The sequence below is a fragment of the Falco cherrug genome, chromosome 9 (genome assembly GCF_023634085.1).
Source record: "Falco cherrug isolate bFalChe1 chromosome 9, bFalChe1.pri, whole genome shotgun sequence".
NCBI lineage: Eukaryota > Metazoa > Chordata > Aves > Falconiformes > Falconidae > Falco > Falco cherrug.
In genome coordinates, this window is record NC_073705.1 from 17,254,457 (window position 1) to 17,271,116 (window position 16,660).

Here is a 16,660-nt window from a genome sequence, read left to right on the forward strand (position 1 = left end):
ACAGTACTCAAACAAATCCAACATACATAAAAATGGCATGCCAAATGGATTTTATCCAGCATAAAAGCAATGTAAGGCTTTATATACTATCAGATTCTGTGCTGCTTACAGGCTACAGACTTGTACCTATCAAGGAAAAACAAAGAAGTGTTATTTATTATTGTGCAACCCCAATCATCTGCTGGTGTAATCCCACTTTAATCAACAGAGCTAAGTGAGCACGAAAACAAGAGTTATGCAGGCATGCATCAGACCCCATGTGTTTGAAGATCACCCCCCTCATACTCCATGACAGCTAAATGCAAAATTCCTGTTGCATATGAAAGGGGTTTCCTCTGGAAACAGAGGCTCTTTAGTCTTATATATTTGCTTGACCACTTTCTGCTGTACTTGAATTCATCTTTCATCCATTTATACTTACGACACTTCTTGTGTATATCATTACCATCTTCCAGGTAGGAAACTGCAACAAGAGCAAGGCTGCTTATCTACCTCAGTCATACTGAAATCATTGGGAATTTGTACGGGTTTACAGAGATTTGGACACTTGAATGACTTCATTCAAATTACACAAGACAAGAATGTGGGTCTCCCAATTCCTGTGTGTGGCTCTAGCCCCAGAAGCAACCATCTTTACTTACGGCTTAGAGCAACTTTGTGGACTTAGTAGTGTTGGGTTAATGATCAGACTCTACGATCTTAAGGGTCTTTTCCAACCTAAATGATTCCATGAACTTGTAGCATAGCAGATGATGACATATCAAGCAACAAGAATGAGAACTCCACCAGCAAAGTTTCTGGAAATACCAATTCAAATCACAAAAGGTTTTGCAGAGCATCAGCCCTCTGCAGTATTTACACAACAGCTACCTTCTCCTCCTGCAGACGAGCATGACTGATGCATTAGTGTTTGATGGTATGGAGTAAGACAGGTGATGTATGAAAGATGCCTGGAGGCAGAAGCAGTGTTCTTTTCAACACCATTTGCTCAGAAATCAGAAATCTACAGGAATCAGACAATGATTTGTAATTCATATAGCTTATATTCATGTCAAGAACATAACACAACCATGACTGACAACTCTTCTGTTAAAGGATAAGCAACAGCAAGTAAATACACTGTCAGTTGGTCTTCTGCTGTTCCCATGATGTTATTACTCAACCAATATTAAACGAATTTTCCTGTCATTCACCTATTATTTGAGCTATATTTACCACAGAAGTCTACAAAACCGAAACCCTTATAGTTACTACTCACATTCTTTACAAGAAAGATAGCAAGTCCTCTCTCTTTTTGTGCTTAAAATGTCTAATAGACATTTCAATCACCTTATACGTCCATGTAATTGAAAAATCAGGTAAATACATTAGAAGTAACAGAAAAATGCCACACTAGCATGCTTTTTTTTTTTTTGCTTTGCTTATTGTACAGAATCCCTGCTGAACAGAAGGTCATAGAAGTGGCTGAGAAAACATTCTAATCACAGCTATATGTAAAATATCCTTTCATATCACTGCCAAAGTATGTTGGTGAAAGATTATACACCATTCTGCAAATTAAAGTTATGTCTATACATTATATTCCTCTGTTAACAGTCCTAGAACCCCAGACTTTCTGTTAACAGTCCTAGAACCCCAGACTTTCTGTTAACAGTCCTAGAACCCCAGACTTTCTGTTAACAGTCCTAGAACCCCAGACTTTCTGTTAACAGTCCTAGAACCCCAGACTTTCTGTTAACAGTCCTAGAACCCCAGACTTTCTGTTAACAGTCCTAGAACCCCAGACTTTCTGTTAACAGTCCTAGAACCCCAGACTTTCTGTTAACAGTCCTAGAACCCCAGACTTTCTGTTAACAGTCCTAGAACCCCAGACTTTCTGTTAACAGTCCTAGAACCCCAGACTTTCTGTTAACAGTCCTAGAACCCCAGACTTTCTGTTAACAGTCCTAGAACCCCAGACTTTCTGTTAACAGTCCTAGAACCCCAGACTTTCTGTTAACAGTCCTAGAACCCCAGACTTTCTGTTAACAGTCCTAGAACCCCAGACTTTCTGTTAACAGTCCTAGAACCCCAGACTTTGGAAAAGATGGTAATTTCGAGGACTCTGGTCCTGCACAGCGCTTTGACCCATGCTTATTTAGTGGGACTACCGATAAACAGGTAAGTTTTGCTGGACCGAGCAAGAGTAGTTCTACAATTTCTGTAATGGATCAACAGTCCAGAAATGAAATCTAGTGAGTGCCTTCATACTACTTTGCCTTGTTGCACTTCTCTTAGTAATTTAATACCTGTGTTAACAGTATTTCTAACAATAACACTTCGAATGACTATTTTATGCCCACTTATCCCAGGGATAAAAGGGTTCAAGGCAAGGAAGAAAAATCGCATCTCAATTATATGCCTTTCACAGCTAATGACATGCAAATTAATTAGCTTTGAACATTTACTGTAGCAGGCACATAAGTTCCTAAACTGATAGCTGAAATACAGTAGTAATAAAAGCTCCTAATTCCACCAGTCTTGAAGAATAACAGGTCGAAAAACTAGATTCCCCACTATCACAAAACAAGACAGACACCCTATTTCTCAGACTCATTTTTAAGAAAGTTCCAATGATGAGATCTGGCTGAGAAGCAGCAAAATGCAAACCAAGATCCTAATAATTCTTTCAATCAGTCTGAGTAATACAGTTTTTCCTCTTTTTCAGGCTTTACACAGTGCTGCTGGAGTCTTCCCTAAACAAGCTTTTGGCTAACGGAACCTTAAGCACAGATGGGTCTCTGACCTTATTTAGCAGGGATTCTCCTGAAGGCATTGCTGTCTGTTTTTATAACATTTGATACAAATGGTTCAGTGACTTGGCCAGGGCACGTAACCCACTTTTTTTAATGCTTAGTTTATTAGCAAAGATCATGTTTATTAACTACAAATCAATTTTACTTAACATTGAACTCCCTACCACTAATTATGTCTTAAGTAGCAAATAATTGTGAATAATAAAAAATAATCAGTTACCGATTTCCTCTCTTGTTTCAGCTCCTGCACATAGCGTGTTAACTCTCCCGTGATAAGAGAGGTCATGTTCTCTGAAATGACCTCATGCTGTCCAGCATAGTCATTCATTTCATTTAGAGTTGCTAGGAAGGCTCTAGTTGATGTGTACCTGCAGAGGACAAAAACGCATTTTGCTTTTAGTCCCTTTCTTTTCAGAAAGACACACTGCAAGAGGGAGGTTGTATACTTCTTAAGCATTTCGTGTTGCTACATGAGACTGAATATGGATTAGCACAGATTCACTTGAAGGAATTTCTCAAAAGGAAGCCTATTCCACACACTTGACAGTTGTCTGATAAATTTGTCTCAATTTAGACAGTTTGACATTGGCTCTTAAAATAATCACAGTTTTAGAGTGCCAGGGTTTTTTTTATCAGCACAGCTCTGGAACTTTGCTATTCTAATCTCTATTCACCAAAACATTTCTGGTTATAGTCTTTTAAGTCATACAATTCAGTGCACAGAGTCATCAGTATACTCTACCTGGCAAAATCTTGTCTAAGCAACCAAATTTTTTGATAGCATAGTGCAGAAAAGAAAACTTTTCATACATTAAGTTTGATTTAAACCAGCTACTATAAAGATTTCAAAGAGGTAGTGAGTTTACTAACCAAGTGTTCACTGTCAACCCATATGTTTAGCACCTTCCATGGCAAAGATTATTTTTCACATAAAATAATCTCCTATACAACAACCCTTGCATTATTAAAAGGAAGAAAAAACATCTGTGCACGCAATTTTAAACCAGCAGATTATGTTACTAGCCTGTTCAGCACAGCCAGCTGTGGTATCGAAATGCAGCTCTGTTGGTGCTGTGCTGCTCAGCTGGAAAACAGCAGCTTTGAAGCACTGCACTTGTACACACTAGAAAAACTATTAATATTAAATGGCAACAGTCTGCACTGACAACATCACCTAAAGGTGAAAAAGCAAAGCAAAGGGGGAGAGATTTAGAGGAAAGAGGTGAATGGTACATTACAAGTAAGAATGAAAAAGGCATCAGAGAAAAAACAGAAAAAACCACACTAAAAAGAGACTAAAAATAATAGTCCAGTACAAGCAGCCACATTCACAGTCAAGCTGTGGTGCCTTGAGACAAATCCCAGCTACAGAAGACAGGGGATCAAAGCCACAGAACTACAGGCTGACAATAAGCTTGAGAATAGATCATTTTTAGACAGGCTGTCTCACAGCAGCATCCAAGGCACCTAAAGGTCACACATCTACAAACAATGTCTAGGGATTTGTCATGAGGAAGCTATACTGAGGTGAACACTATATTTAAAAGGGCAAAGGATACACGGGAACTTCTGTGCCACATCAACGTGAATCATTCAACTCCAACATCCTTTTCTAGCAATAAAATATGTATCAAAAAACACTGTAGTACTCATTTCTTGTGTAGCTACCCAAAGGCAGATTTATTCCTAATCCTGGGTACAGACTAAAACAGCTGATGTGCCTGTAACGTAAGCATCCTTGTGTAAATATCAGTATCTCAGAAAACAATGGCATAAATGATTCCCAAACAACTTCACTGAAAATAAATAAAAAAGAAAAGGCTGTTATCTCTGTTAATACAAGCCACTACAGTAGCTGTATACAACAGCTTGAAGGTCTGACCGAAAAAATCTAAATTAATATAATCATACATTTGGACCAATATCTAAACTCATTTGCAATGTTTCAAATTTCAAGGTCAAGGATTTGAATCTGCTGCTGGGCTCTACAGAGGCAGGGCAATTTCCTGGAATACAAGGCTGCAGGGTCAGACTCTGCGATGGCTTTGTTCAAAGCTGATGCATTGCAAAACACCGACACTAAGAAACTCCAGAGTTAGGGTGCTCTAAGGAAAAACATTCTTGCTCTGACTTATAGCCTGTCTGTTGTAAAGCTCCTCCTCCAAGAAGTTCTCTTTAAGGAACATCTTTAACCTCATCAAGGACAGGAATGTTCTTAATGACACATGGTCCATCATCACCTGTATCCATGTCCACAGCATCACCCAGGAAGAAGCTGTGCTTTGATGCTGCAGTCATTATCTACGAGCAATACATTAGTCCCCTGCCACCAGGGAGATACAGTCTGAACATGTGAATCAACAGCAGGCAGCTGAGGCCACACAACACCCTTCAACAGCAACAACTTGTACCTCAATCCATCCCAGGATACTGGGAGTACAAACTCCATTCTTCACCTTACTCTTCAAGAAGAGCTGGTTTCTCTGTGGTGTTATAACATTATCCTTTTAGTAAGTTACTAATCTGTGCTGTCAGTCCATGTGAGTAATTTAATACTTAGACAGACTGCTTAAATTTCATGCCAAAATTAACAACTGTTTCTGTTCCTGCTAAAAGCTGTTAAGAGTTTGGTCATTCACTTCAAAGAGACAGGATCATACATACAGTCTGGACTTTCATGTACCATAAAAACTTTAAAAACCCAAAACAAAACCCTCCAAATCAGGTCATAACATATCAAGGGAACCGAGTAGTTACAGACCAAATCCAAACTTTGAAAATCCACTCCTTAGCATCTACTATGTAAGCCTGTTTCTACATCTATGATTTCTGTACTGTAAAATCTTTGGTTTACAAACCAAATTGTAGTTGGTAAGCCAAACTTTTTTCCTTCCTCAGTCAATGCATGCTCACCCAGGAGTGGATCATGAACATACCTGTATTCTTCCTCCTCTTTGGAGTTCTTTTTCGGTTGGTATTTCTTTGAAAGGTTCCTAAAATAAAAAAAATATATATGTCTGATTAAATTTTAATCTTCCTTTAAGTTAATTGGATAATTTTTGCATGCACACACATTCTGTGGGGCTTCTTTTTATTTACAGTGATCAGACACCTTTTTAGAAGTATGGTTGGAATTAGGCTTTCATTGTGTTGTACTAGCACTCAACAAATGCGCCGTACAGTGCTTCAGTCTCTTTAACTGCAATAAAGTAGCAGATTCTGAACCCAAGAAGTTCCTAAGTTAAGGTCAAGTCAATACACCCAAGTTCTTGTTCTCCTTTGCCTGATGTAAAAGAGAGACCCTTATACAGTAAAAACACTGGGCCTTAGATACAGACAGGCTTTACAAACTCCAGCCAGCAGAAGGTGCTACTCCATATTCAAAGGTCAGCTACCCCTTTAATATTCGATTTGCTGCAGCGACACTCATGGCCAGGCAGATTTGCCTGCCTTTAGCAGGCTGCTTCCAAGCAAAGAAAAGTCTTCATAAAGCTGTGGGAAGCTGCACTGCGATGACAAAAGGGGAATCATTTTATGATTATCATCTGACACTGGGAGAAACGTGAAATTTTATTAGCCCAATTAGCACAGATGATTGCATCTCTCATTACTCCACATCCAACTAATGATTCCATTTTAAAACATTGGTAGTCTTCAAGTGATCAGATCTTGAATATGAAATCTGAACTGTTTGGGCATTTGACAGTTATTATAGAGCTTTCATTGTTTTGAAAGCATTGACTGCAAGCCCCTAGCCAGCAGCAAACCAGGGGTTTGATGAATGCAGGCTGTCCACCTGAGACTCAACACACCTTGCGGATACTTAGAAGTTCAGCACTACAATGCACATTGCACTGTACATAATACACCACCATGCATCCCTCAAACAATGCAAATCAGAGAGCCGACAAATCTTACTTAGCAATTTTAAGACCTTTTCAGTGCTGCAGTACTGGAATTTCCTCTATTTTAAACTCAACCATATTACTATAGGCTTTCTGACCAGCCTCTGTTATCCTACTGAGAAATGGAAGCTATTTGTTTTAGCTCTACGAGGTTGTTTCAGTGATTAAAAATAACATACAAGTGGTATTGATGGAATCACTGTCCAAAGGACTACCAAGTTTCACTGACCTATCTGTGCCAAACTCTTTGGAGACCTCTTAGAACGCATCCAGTCAAAAAGAAACTGCTTTTTCAGAAGTGTAACCCACCCCCTGCTGCATGCTGGGTTTACTGCTCACTGGGAGATAGCAGGGCCTCTTGACTCACATTTGTTATTCCTTCTGTTCTCCTTAAGGAATTAAGGAGCATCTGCCCAAACAGAGTAGTAGCCAGAAACCTTGCAGATTTGCACAGACAAACATGTGTTTCTCAAAATGTAAGTATCTCTACTGGAAGTGATTCAAATGAGCATCTCCTTGCCAGTCTCAGCCTTCTCTGAAAAGAGCATGCTCTGAAACAATGAACTTCTCTCTACTTTCACATTCAGCAGTTTCAACCAAAGAATACCAGCATGAGAAGAATTCTGCAAACTGTTCCGCATGATTACAGAAAGTCTTAGAGCACTCTTCATATGCCATAGGAATGCCTCCTCCACACACCTGCTTAAAGAGGAAAGGAAAAACTACAAGAAAACATACACAAAAGACTGCACTAAAAGGGCATTTTCACACACACTGAAAACACAAATCTCCTTGCACTGTCAAGCTGCCCAGTTAATTTGGACATACACAGCTGTCTTCTTGTGAATCTTTGAAGCTGTAGAAATGCTAAGAAGCTGGGGCCAAAAAAAACCTGACAGCATGCTTTCACAGAAAAAGTATTCTGAAAGCACGTAACAAGAATTAGCATCTGGGCTAAACACTGTATTATTGTATATGAACTTTATAAAACACATAAAATATAGTGTCTATATATTTGAGCTCATAAGATTCCCCCCCCCTTTAAAAAAAAACAAAAAACCCAAACCAAAAACACCACCAAAAAAACAAAAAAAACCCAACAAAACAAAAAACCAGAAACATATGTAGGGTTTTACCGAGGACACAAACGAAAAAACCAGAAGTGATACAGTATTGCTGAAGTTCAGCATTGCAATCATGCAGTGCCATGACCAGAACACCAGCACTTCCCAGGTTCAATCTCACAAAGCAATGACACTTCCAGAGCTGACAGTGATTAAAGAGGAGCTAACACAGAAGAGCAAAGACTAGCAGTAAAACAGCAGTTCCAGGAAGATACTGTGCTAGCCTGCATACCTCCCTCCAATTCAAGTTTCTCTTTGCCTTTCACTCTGCATAATTTTTTCTGCCCTTTCAGCTTGTTTCTCTGCTCCCTTATTTTCACTTCTTTGACATCTTGCTCTTTCACATTTATCATCCATTAGAGGTTGGTCTTCCTCAAGACTATCTACTCATCACCATATTAGGCAAGACTTTTGACACACTTCGTGATTCTCAGTGTGTGCGCTTTAAGTAGAGTCTAGGGAAGGAGGACAACAAAACACTTCAGCATTCAGAGCATGTCAACATACAATGGAAGTTCAAAACAAACATGGTAACCAGTGAACACTCTTAGCATAGTTTCTGCATCCCTTCCTTCCCAGCCTAGTTCAATGACTCAACAATTATAACGTAAACCAATCATGTAAAATCTGAACTGGACTCTCAAACCAGGACTGATTATAAAGGGTACAAGCAGGACTAACAGTGCAGGCACAACGTGTATGGTGTGGCACACTGTGGAGTTTCTTCCACTGGTATAAACAAGTAAATTTGATGCATCCTGCAAGTATGTAGATTAGCTTAAGACTTTTAAACCAAAATATTACAGAGATATCTGTAGAATTATAAAGAGGAAGGAAAGAAATGTTTCTAAATAGAAGCCAATTAAACTTCAACAGATGACCAGGCTGAGATGCAGATAGAGAGGAAGAACAGCTAGCTAGGGAGCCCAGAGACCAAGCAGAGAATGTGTTTCACAAAAAGTAAAATTCATTAGCTTTACTTACACTATAAGTAAAACTTGAGTTAAATCCACAGGAGTATTTTGTGTTAACTTGTTCCTTTTTAATAGTAAGTCTGCATGTTATGATATGCAACGATATTGTACAGCCCTTTTACACCAAATGGATGTGATAAAAGAGGTATGCACCAGGCTTGAGGAGACTTACTAAAAGCAGATGCACGATTTATTGTCTGGTTTTGATTTGTGGGTTGTGTGGTTCTTTTTGGTTTTTTTAATGTCCAACACTGTTTCATCTCAATATTTGACAAGTCTACATTTTTGTTTTTTTCTTTTATACCTCTAACTTCTTAAAAGACCCCACACAGCACTGCATAAATTGACCAAGTTTGTTTTGGAAGCCTAGGACAGAGTAAGAAATAAAATCTAGGAGTTCAGAGTTTCTAGATAGTCACAAGTAAAACTACGTCCCACTTTCCTTCAACACTTTGTATGTGTGTTTATTTTCATAATTATGCTCTTCATATCTGAAAAGAAATTCAGCGAGTCTAGTGTGCTAATCTTCGTAAGATCAGCCTGCTCACACCTGCTGGGTTTTCCCAGTCCAGTCATACCCTCTTTTTCCCCCATCTCATTTTGCCTCTCTAATACAATCTTTTCTCATCTTCATAGGATGTGAGCAATTTGTTACTGCACAAGTCATTTTCCATTTCCTGCTTCTCTGTATCAGAAACCTTGGGGAATTCTTGTGGCATTCCCCTGAGAAAGCACATAACCATGAAGACAAGGGTTTTATCAACTACCAGCTCCTTGTAAATGACAGGTCATTGTGCATTGCAAATCCATTCTAACACAAGCATCAGAAATTCTGGGTGATTTTTTTTTTTAAATAGACATTGTGCTTTAGCTATATACAGATCAACTAGAACCTCAGATCTCAATCTCTATAAATACTGAGAAGACGGAAAGAGTTCCAATATGTACTATTGTAATGCATACCAAAAAAAGTGTGTATTTATTGGAAGGATTAGGAAGGATTACTCCTGCACTCCCCTCCCCAGTTAGCTCCACCACCTCCCATTTATCACTCTGGACCCCCAATAGTGGCTGCCAACAATACTGTACCACAACCTGTCTCAGCAGCAGCAGGACTGCCTGCATGTTGTATTCCCTTCTATCCGGTTCACCTCATTTTTTTCCACCCTAGTGGGAAAGCAGGGTAAGTGCTACTCATTGTGGGAGGGTTCTTAGTACCCCTCCGCCATTGGCATTGGATCTGGTCTAAGGGAGTAAGTTTTCTGGGTCTGGTTCACATACACTTGGTCTCCAACTACAATCTGATGGTCAAACCAGACATGCAGAAAGTACCTAGCAGGAATTTCCAGTAATTTAGCTACTTTAGATAAATGCACTGGATCTCTGCTCTCTGTTCAGAAGACAGATTGCAAGAACAGTGGCAACAGTATAAAACTGTCAAAATTCAAATCTCAGGCTGCAACCTGGCTAACTACACAGGTGAATTTTCCTAGGCCTGAGACTGACTTTCTGACCTGCAGTTGTTACAACACATATTCAAAAAGAGCCTGTCTTATGAACAGAAACCCTAAACTTTGCCTTACAACTAATGATTGTTATTCTGCCTAATTCTTAAAACCCTGAAGAATTTTAAGCACAGCAGTCCTAATTTCATGGAAAACATTGCAATGCTATCCTCAAAGCCTGAGCCATTAATCATGAGTAAGGCCTAGTATGCTACTCAGTACTTAACCTTTCTTTTTGCAAAGCATATGTTTTTTAGCAGAGATAATAAAACTGTATCTTAAATGAACTTCAGCTTTCCATTCTCTAAATTAAAGCTATTCTCTAAAAGCCATTATTATAAGCCAAACAAATTACCACCACTGAAACAGTAAACTTTCAGATTATTACAGGCTCTGAACAGACGCAACTCAAAGTCCAGAACTTTACGTATCAACTTACCTAAGCTGCTTTGCATAGCTGAGTTCAATCTCAGTTCTTTCTTTTACAAACTTGATGAATTTTTCCAGAACATCAATACCCCATTGCGTATGTTTTTCTAAGTTGTCAAACTGGTCCTGCAATGAATCAAAAGAATAGTTTAGTCTCATTGAACATAGAGATAACTAAAAATACTTTACAAAGTGCATATACCATAAAGAGTTATTAATATTTTCCATAACCACAGTTAGTCATTTTTGTAGCAATACAGGTTTTTCATGGGCAGAAATTTGTCTTTTAGCATGAGACCAATTCAGTAACATTCTTCATTCCTCATTTCTGAATCAGTTCATTTCAGAAATCCTGGCAATTCTTCTGAATATAATCTAATGTAAGACATACTTTGACAATGGGTAAGAAACAGGTACACTAGCCAGTATTTTATCTTACTCTGAAGAATTAACACAGGTTCCATTAATTTGGGGTCTACTCCTAATTAATAATTCTGATTTTAGTCTGAAACATTGATTTAGACTCCAGCTTTGTCAGTGTTATGAACTTAAAATATCATTTAGAACAGCTAACAACTTTTCTACAGAATTTACCTCCCCTATAAGCCTGTTTTGCTCTGAATCAGAAGACATGCTAACAAATGATGCCAAAAAAAAAAAAAAAATCACATCAGCTATGTTTACAGTAAGTTTTCTTGTCTACCTCCATTTATATATAGACACTACTTTGTTCTTCAAACATTGTTGCCCTCAAAAACAGTCACACATGTTTTCAATAAAATCTTTTTCAGTCAAGAACATTCCACAAGTCAGTATGGGCTTTGCAAATGCCAAAAGAAATTAAGCAACTCTAAATCCAAATCAATTATCCAAGCCAGCTTATTACTATCTGCATACCTAACCTAAAATTACCTTATCTTTTAAATTTTTATTATTTCAACACCACTCAAATTCCATAATTGTCCATTCCACACAGCCTTTCAGAAGTTAATGTTTCTACAAGACTCAAAAAATATTTTTTAAATTGTTACTGTAAGTTTTTACTGATACAGCGAATACTTATTCTGACAAAAACAAAGTATAAACATGGTCTTTAGTATCAGCCTCACTTACTCGGTGTCAGGTTCCATTATGGTTTACATGGAAAATAGAAAGTAAGTTTGTACATCTGCAGTACAAAAGTTAGATTTACAACATTTTCAAAAAAAATTGTACACAGCAATAGATTTAGGTCAAATGCTTAGCTGCCACAGTAAAAGCTTCTGACAGAGAAGAGATGCTTCTATCTGCCAAAGATTTGGTCTTGTGACTTTCAGTTTGTAGAGCAATCATCAAATGTTGTCAAAGCAATACAAGCCCACTTCCTTAGCTGCAGAGAGCAGCAGAATAGCAGAAAACTACCACAAAGCCTAGCTTATAAATATGTTGCTTTTAAGCAAATACCACTTTCTGCTTTCTTGTATATCTGGCTCTGACTGGTAAGTTAGATCAATATCAGGAAAGATTCGTTCTGCACTGAACAAAATAGTCATGCACACAGAAGCTGCTTCTTGCTAACAAAACTGCTTTTAACTGTATTTTGAAGGGGAGAAACAGAAACCGTGTTAGAGCAGGAAATCTGCTAAATCCTAGCAAGAAGGCAAGTTAGACCAGCAGGTAACAGGCATGGAATAGGACATGCCGGATTTGTGTAGTTGCTTATTCACTCTGGTTCAGCATACGGTAGTATTTTAAACCAATTCAGCCAAACCAGACTAGGCTTCAATTTAAATTATGTCAGTTTTAGTCAATTAAAGAGGCACTGGAGGCAGAACAGCAAAAGGGCAATAGTATAAAGTTACAAAAATAGTAAAGTTTCAGCCTTTTGCTCCAGAAACTAGGAAGTGGTTAAGGGCAACCAGGGTGGGGGGAAGGGAAGAAAAGAAAAAAAATGTTCAAACTACACTGAGTAAAAGCCTGACTTCTAGCAATATAAACCACCCTTAAACCAACATAACATCATTCACTCAAAGGGATGCATGTATTCTGCAGAAAGGAAAGATATGGACTAAGCCAGTACATATTTGCATATACAGAAATCCTTATTTCAGATAATTTCACAGCTGGGGACAATACAAAGACAACATGAGTAACATCACAGACCTCTCCTTGTCCCAGAGGGCTCTGAGCCGGAAGGAACATAGCGTGCTGTCTGGAGTACGATGCCAGCACAACAAGGCACCTTCTGCTCTGCTTCAAATACACAACCTCTACATCTCTCAGAACATGCTGTTGTCAAGAAAGACAGTAGTGCAAACATGGCCTTTTTAAGGTATATGATAAAGAGGTCTTGTAACTATCCCACATCCTCCTCTTGCAGTATTTACATTTAACATAAACACATGCATATACAAATACCCCACAAGGCAGTCCATTACTCGGAAGTTTACACGTATTCACACACGCTCCCAACTTTGAGAAAGGAAATCTCATGGAGGGAAATCCACTCCCTAATCCCTGTAAGCAAATTAAACCACCTTTATCAGATATACCATACTAGTAGCAGGAAACTAACAGCATCCTACTGTAACCCCATCAAAAGAGGAAAGGTCATAGTTTCCCATAGAAAAGAACACCTTTCAAGGAGACCCTGCCCTTCAAGATAGTTCAGACTACTGACTGCCCAGAAAGACAGAGCAAGTTCACCCTGGAAAGGGAGTTTCAGCAGTGACTTGTCCAAACCTCTTCCACCACCACCACTAGCATCCTGACAATTCTCAGAGCATCATTTAGATCAGAGTAAAAATGAAAACCTGAAAATGGCTCCAGGCAGCTGCCTCAGTTTGGTCTGTTATCCCATAGATGGATCTGCTGGACTGCGTCAACAGCCTCACTATGTCAAGTCTGTCAAAAGAAAACTCCATGATGTGCAGTGCAAAGGCAAACACACCGCAGCACTGCTGTCAGACCACCTGCATGAAGATGCTAACTTCCTATTTATAACACTAGCAGAGACACTTCTGAACAAAGCTGTAACCAGAAGAACCTCAACCAGATAAACTACAAGCACTGACCGCTGCTTCAAGAAGCAAGGCAAGGTGGAATTTAGCTTTCTGCAGACACTGCTAAAGAGAAGAGTTTCTGTCCTTTTCTGGGTATGGAACAGTTTTGGCCCAAGTGTCATTTCACTAAGCAGCCAACACCCCACAACAGTGTGTTACACTGGGGTCATATATTCCATTATTCATTCTCCTTCTTGTGCTCCTTAAGGACAGAAAAAAAATGAAAAAAGTCAGTAAAATCGGCAACACCATCACTTGCTGAGCATGAGATTCCGAAAGAAAGGCAGTGCACCCAGAGGAACCCAACACAGGTAGTCCTTGTTTCATGGATCTGCTCAGCAAGCTGAAGGTAGGCAAAGGCTGTGTTAAACCTAATGAATCATAGGGATGACAGAGTACATAGAATGCTTTGATCATAAAGCATAACCTTTAACTTATGGAATCCCAAAGTCTGAGGTTACATGCAATCAACACAAAACTAAAACTTCTAAAAAGGAGATTTTTGAGAGTAGCTAACAACAATATAATTGCTTCAAGCAATCAATATTGAAGATATATTTTTAGAAATTTATTTAGTATTTCCAAAGTACATTACAAAAAGGCATTATCACATTAAAAAAACCCTCAACTACTCTGTAGCAAATCTGTTCTAGTTTTAGTACCCTTAACAATGAGATTTTCACTCTTCTCCATAATGGACTGCCCACCACAAAAGAATTCCCAGCAGCAGACTGCTAAAAGAGTTCTTCAGGAGATGCCCAGTAACCATGTTTCATTTCAGTTTCCACTGAACTCCAGAATCATTGCATAGCTTAACAAAAGCTCCTCATACTAATTAACCCCCCCAAAAAAGATGTCATGAAGGGGGCAGCGTCATCAGTAAGTTAGCTAGTACTTTGGCTAACTGAAGCACTTGCAGCACCAGGCATAAGAAGCATCTCAAACACTAAAACTCAATGGGGATTTTAAAACAGAGATCAATAAACATATCCGTGTCCCGCTGAAGCCAGGAAGAAGTTTGTGGCGAGGGAAGCATCTACCTTACAAAAAGAAGCAAGGGTACAGCTTGTGAGGATTTTTGTCTCAGCTCTGAAGGAACTTGTCTCTACAATCAGAACTGGTCTAATGAGAGCAGCACATGATTTCAGCACCAAGTGCATCATCCCAGCCAGTGACAGATACAAGTTTAGCAAGTAAAGTGTGCCACTACAGCCGTACAGATTCCATCATCAGCTGGAATATGGCTAAGGTACCTCCATGAGCTGCTGTTTCAGCTTTCAGTTTCAACATACATGCTCTGTTCATTTTTGCAGCCTCCTCACCTTCCCAGTTAGGGGCAACATTAAAAACCAGTAAATGCCACAAAGCTTTAGCATTCTTCAAGAAAACAAGACAAGAAGCACAATGCAGCGTTCAGTGAGAATGGTCCATCAGACTACAGCAAGGGGGGGGGGGGGAGGGGGATAAAAGGTCACTTTGCACCTGTTTTCTCTGAAAAAGAAACACTAAACCATTGTCTAGAAGCATTCACTACTTTCCTCTGGCTCAGACACTGGTTTACATCTAAGAACACTCACGCAAAATACCACACTGACTATGAGTCATGCGTGTTATCACAGCAGGCACCCACCACAGCCTTCACATCATTGCCTATGTCCTTTGGCCTTCCAACCTGCCAGAACCCATGCCCTCCCATTTTCAAGTCCCTATAATTATTGTGATATCAACAAAAGGACAGACTTTTAATTGACAATCAAGATGTGCATGTAATTAAACTACTCATACAGCTGTAACTTATTCCTCTTCATCAGATTCCACTGGTTTCCCAAAGACAGCAATATGTGCCAGCACAGATACTTCATGCCTTCCCCAAGTGGTCGAAGAGTCTGAATATACAGCTGACCCAACAGAGCCTCTGCTGCAAGCTCCCTGAAACAAACAGCGCCTTCCCATTTGTTCAGAGCTTAACAACATTCCTGAGCATGCACACAAAAATGAAAGTTCAAAAGAGGGAAGAACTTTAGTCATTTATTTGAACAGGAATTAGATGCCCGAGTACCCAGAATGCTTTGAAAATTTTGTCCTTAAGGCAAAGTTTGTTTCTAACTTAATTTATGTTTCCAGTCATTCTCTCCCAGTATTTTTAACCGCTGCCTAAATAACCTCACATTCATACATTCTTCCTGAAACTCAGCTGCATGCTTCTTACGCTGACAATGCTTAAAATGGAAATAGTGCTGCCTATTTGCTTCTCCTCATTTTAACAGCTACTTTAGCTGTCAAATCCCCTCACTACTTAAATGTTCTCCTGAAGTCACATTCCCCAGCTATGCAAACTATTTTAGGAAGAAGAAAGTTAGCCATGAAAAAAAACCCAACAAACAAAAGAAAGAAAAGCTTACTTCCCCCATTTCTAATCCACTTAGCATGGAGTACAACCAATTATTGAGCAATAAAGTGTTATTCATGGGGTCTTTGAAGATTGGCTCAGTAAAATACTCCTTCCCCTTTCAAGAGTGCTTCCATCTATTGCAAAATAGTGCAATACAAGGCTTATTCAGATGGGACCTTAATTTGCAACCGAGGGGCTTCAGTATTAACATCTACTGAAATAAAGTGGATGTCTGCCTGCAGAGACTGAGACCATAACTCAAGAGAAGCAGGAGGACAACACTCTCAGGTTGCTGTACTACTTGCATCTGGTAACTGCTTTTCACAAACAGAAAGGCTGATAAAGTGGATGGAGTCCAACTCCACCACAGAGCTAGGCCAGAAGCCCTGGGATTTCTATTTGGTTTCAAGTGTGAACAAAACATTAGCTTCTGGGAGACTTTACCAATTAATTCTGCAATTTTAACAATCGTGTCAAACCTGCTCAGATTACACT

The 16,660-nt window shown here is 39.1% G+C and overlaps 1 protein-coding gene across 14 annotated transcripts in view; it reads right to left on the reverse strand.

Moving 5' to 3' along the window:
* The window catches only part of FNBP1 (formin binding protein 1), a 111,107-nt gene that overhangs the window by 63,284 nt on the left and 31,163 nt on the right, over positions 1-16,660 (reverse strand). For 11 of the 14 annotated variants that reach the window (XM_055720985.1, XM_055720996.1, XM_055720995.1 and 8 more), the window contains exons 1-4: positions 13,525-13,650; positions 10,743-10,858; positions 5,732-5,788; positions 3,016-3,163 (exon numbers count right to left, since the gene is read on the reverse strand). In XM_055720985.1, the coding sequence (XP_055576960.1) occupies positions 3,016-3,163; positions 5,732-5,788; positions 10,743-10,858; positions 13,525-13,635 (432 nt within the window). In that variant the 5' untranslated portion in view covers positions 13,636-13,650. Of the gene's footprint in view, positions 1-3,015; positions 3,164-5,731; positions 5,789-10,742; positions 10,859-13,524; positions 13,651-16,660 lie in introns of those variants that run through there. The other 3 variants (XM_055720994.1, XM_055720998.1, XM_027802399.2) reach the window with 1 other exon arrangement.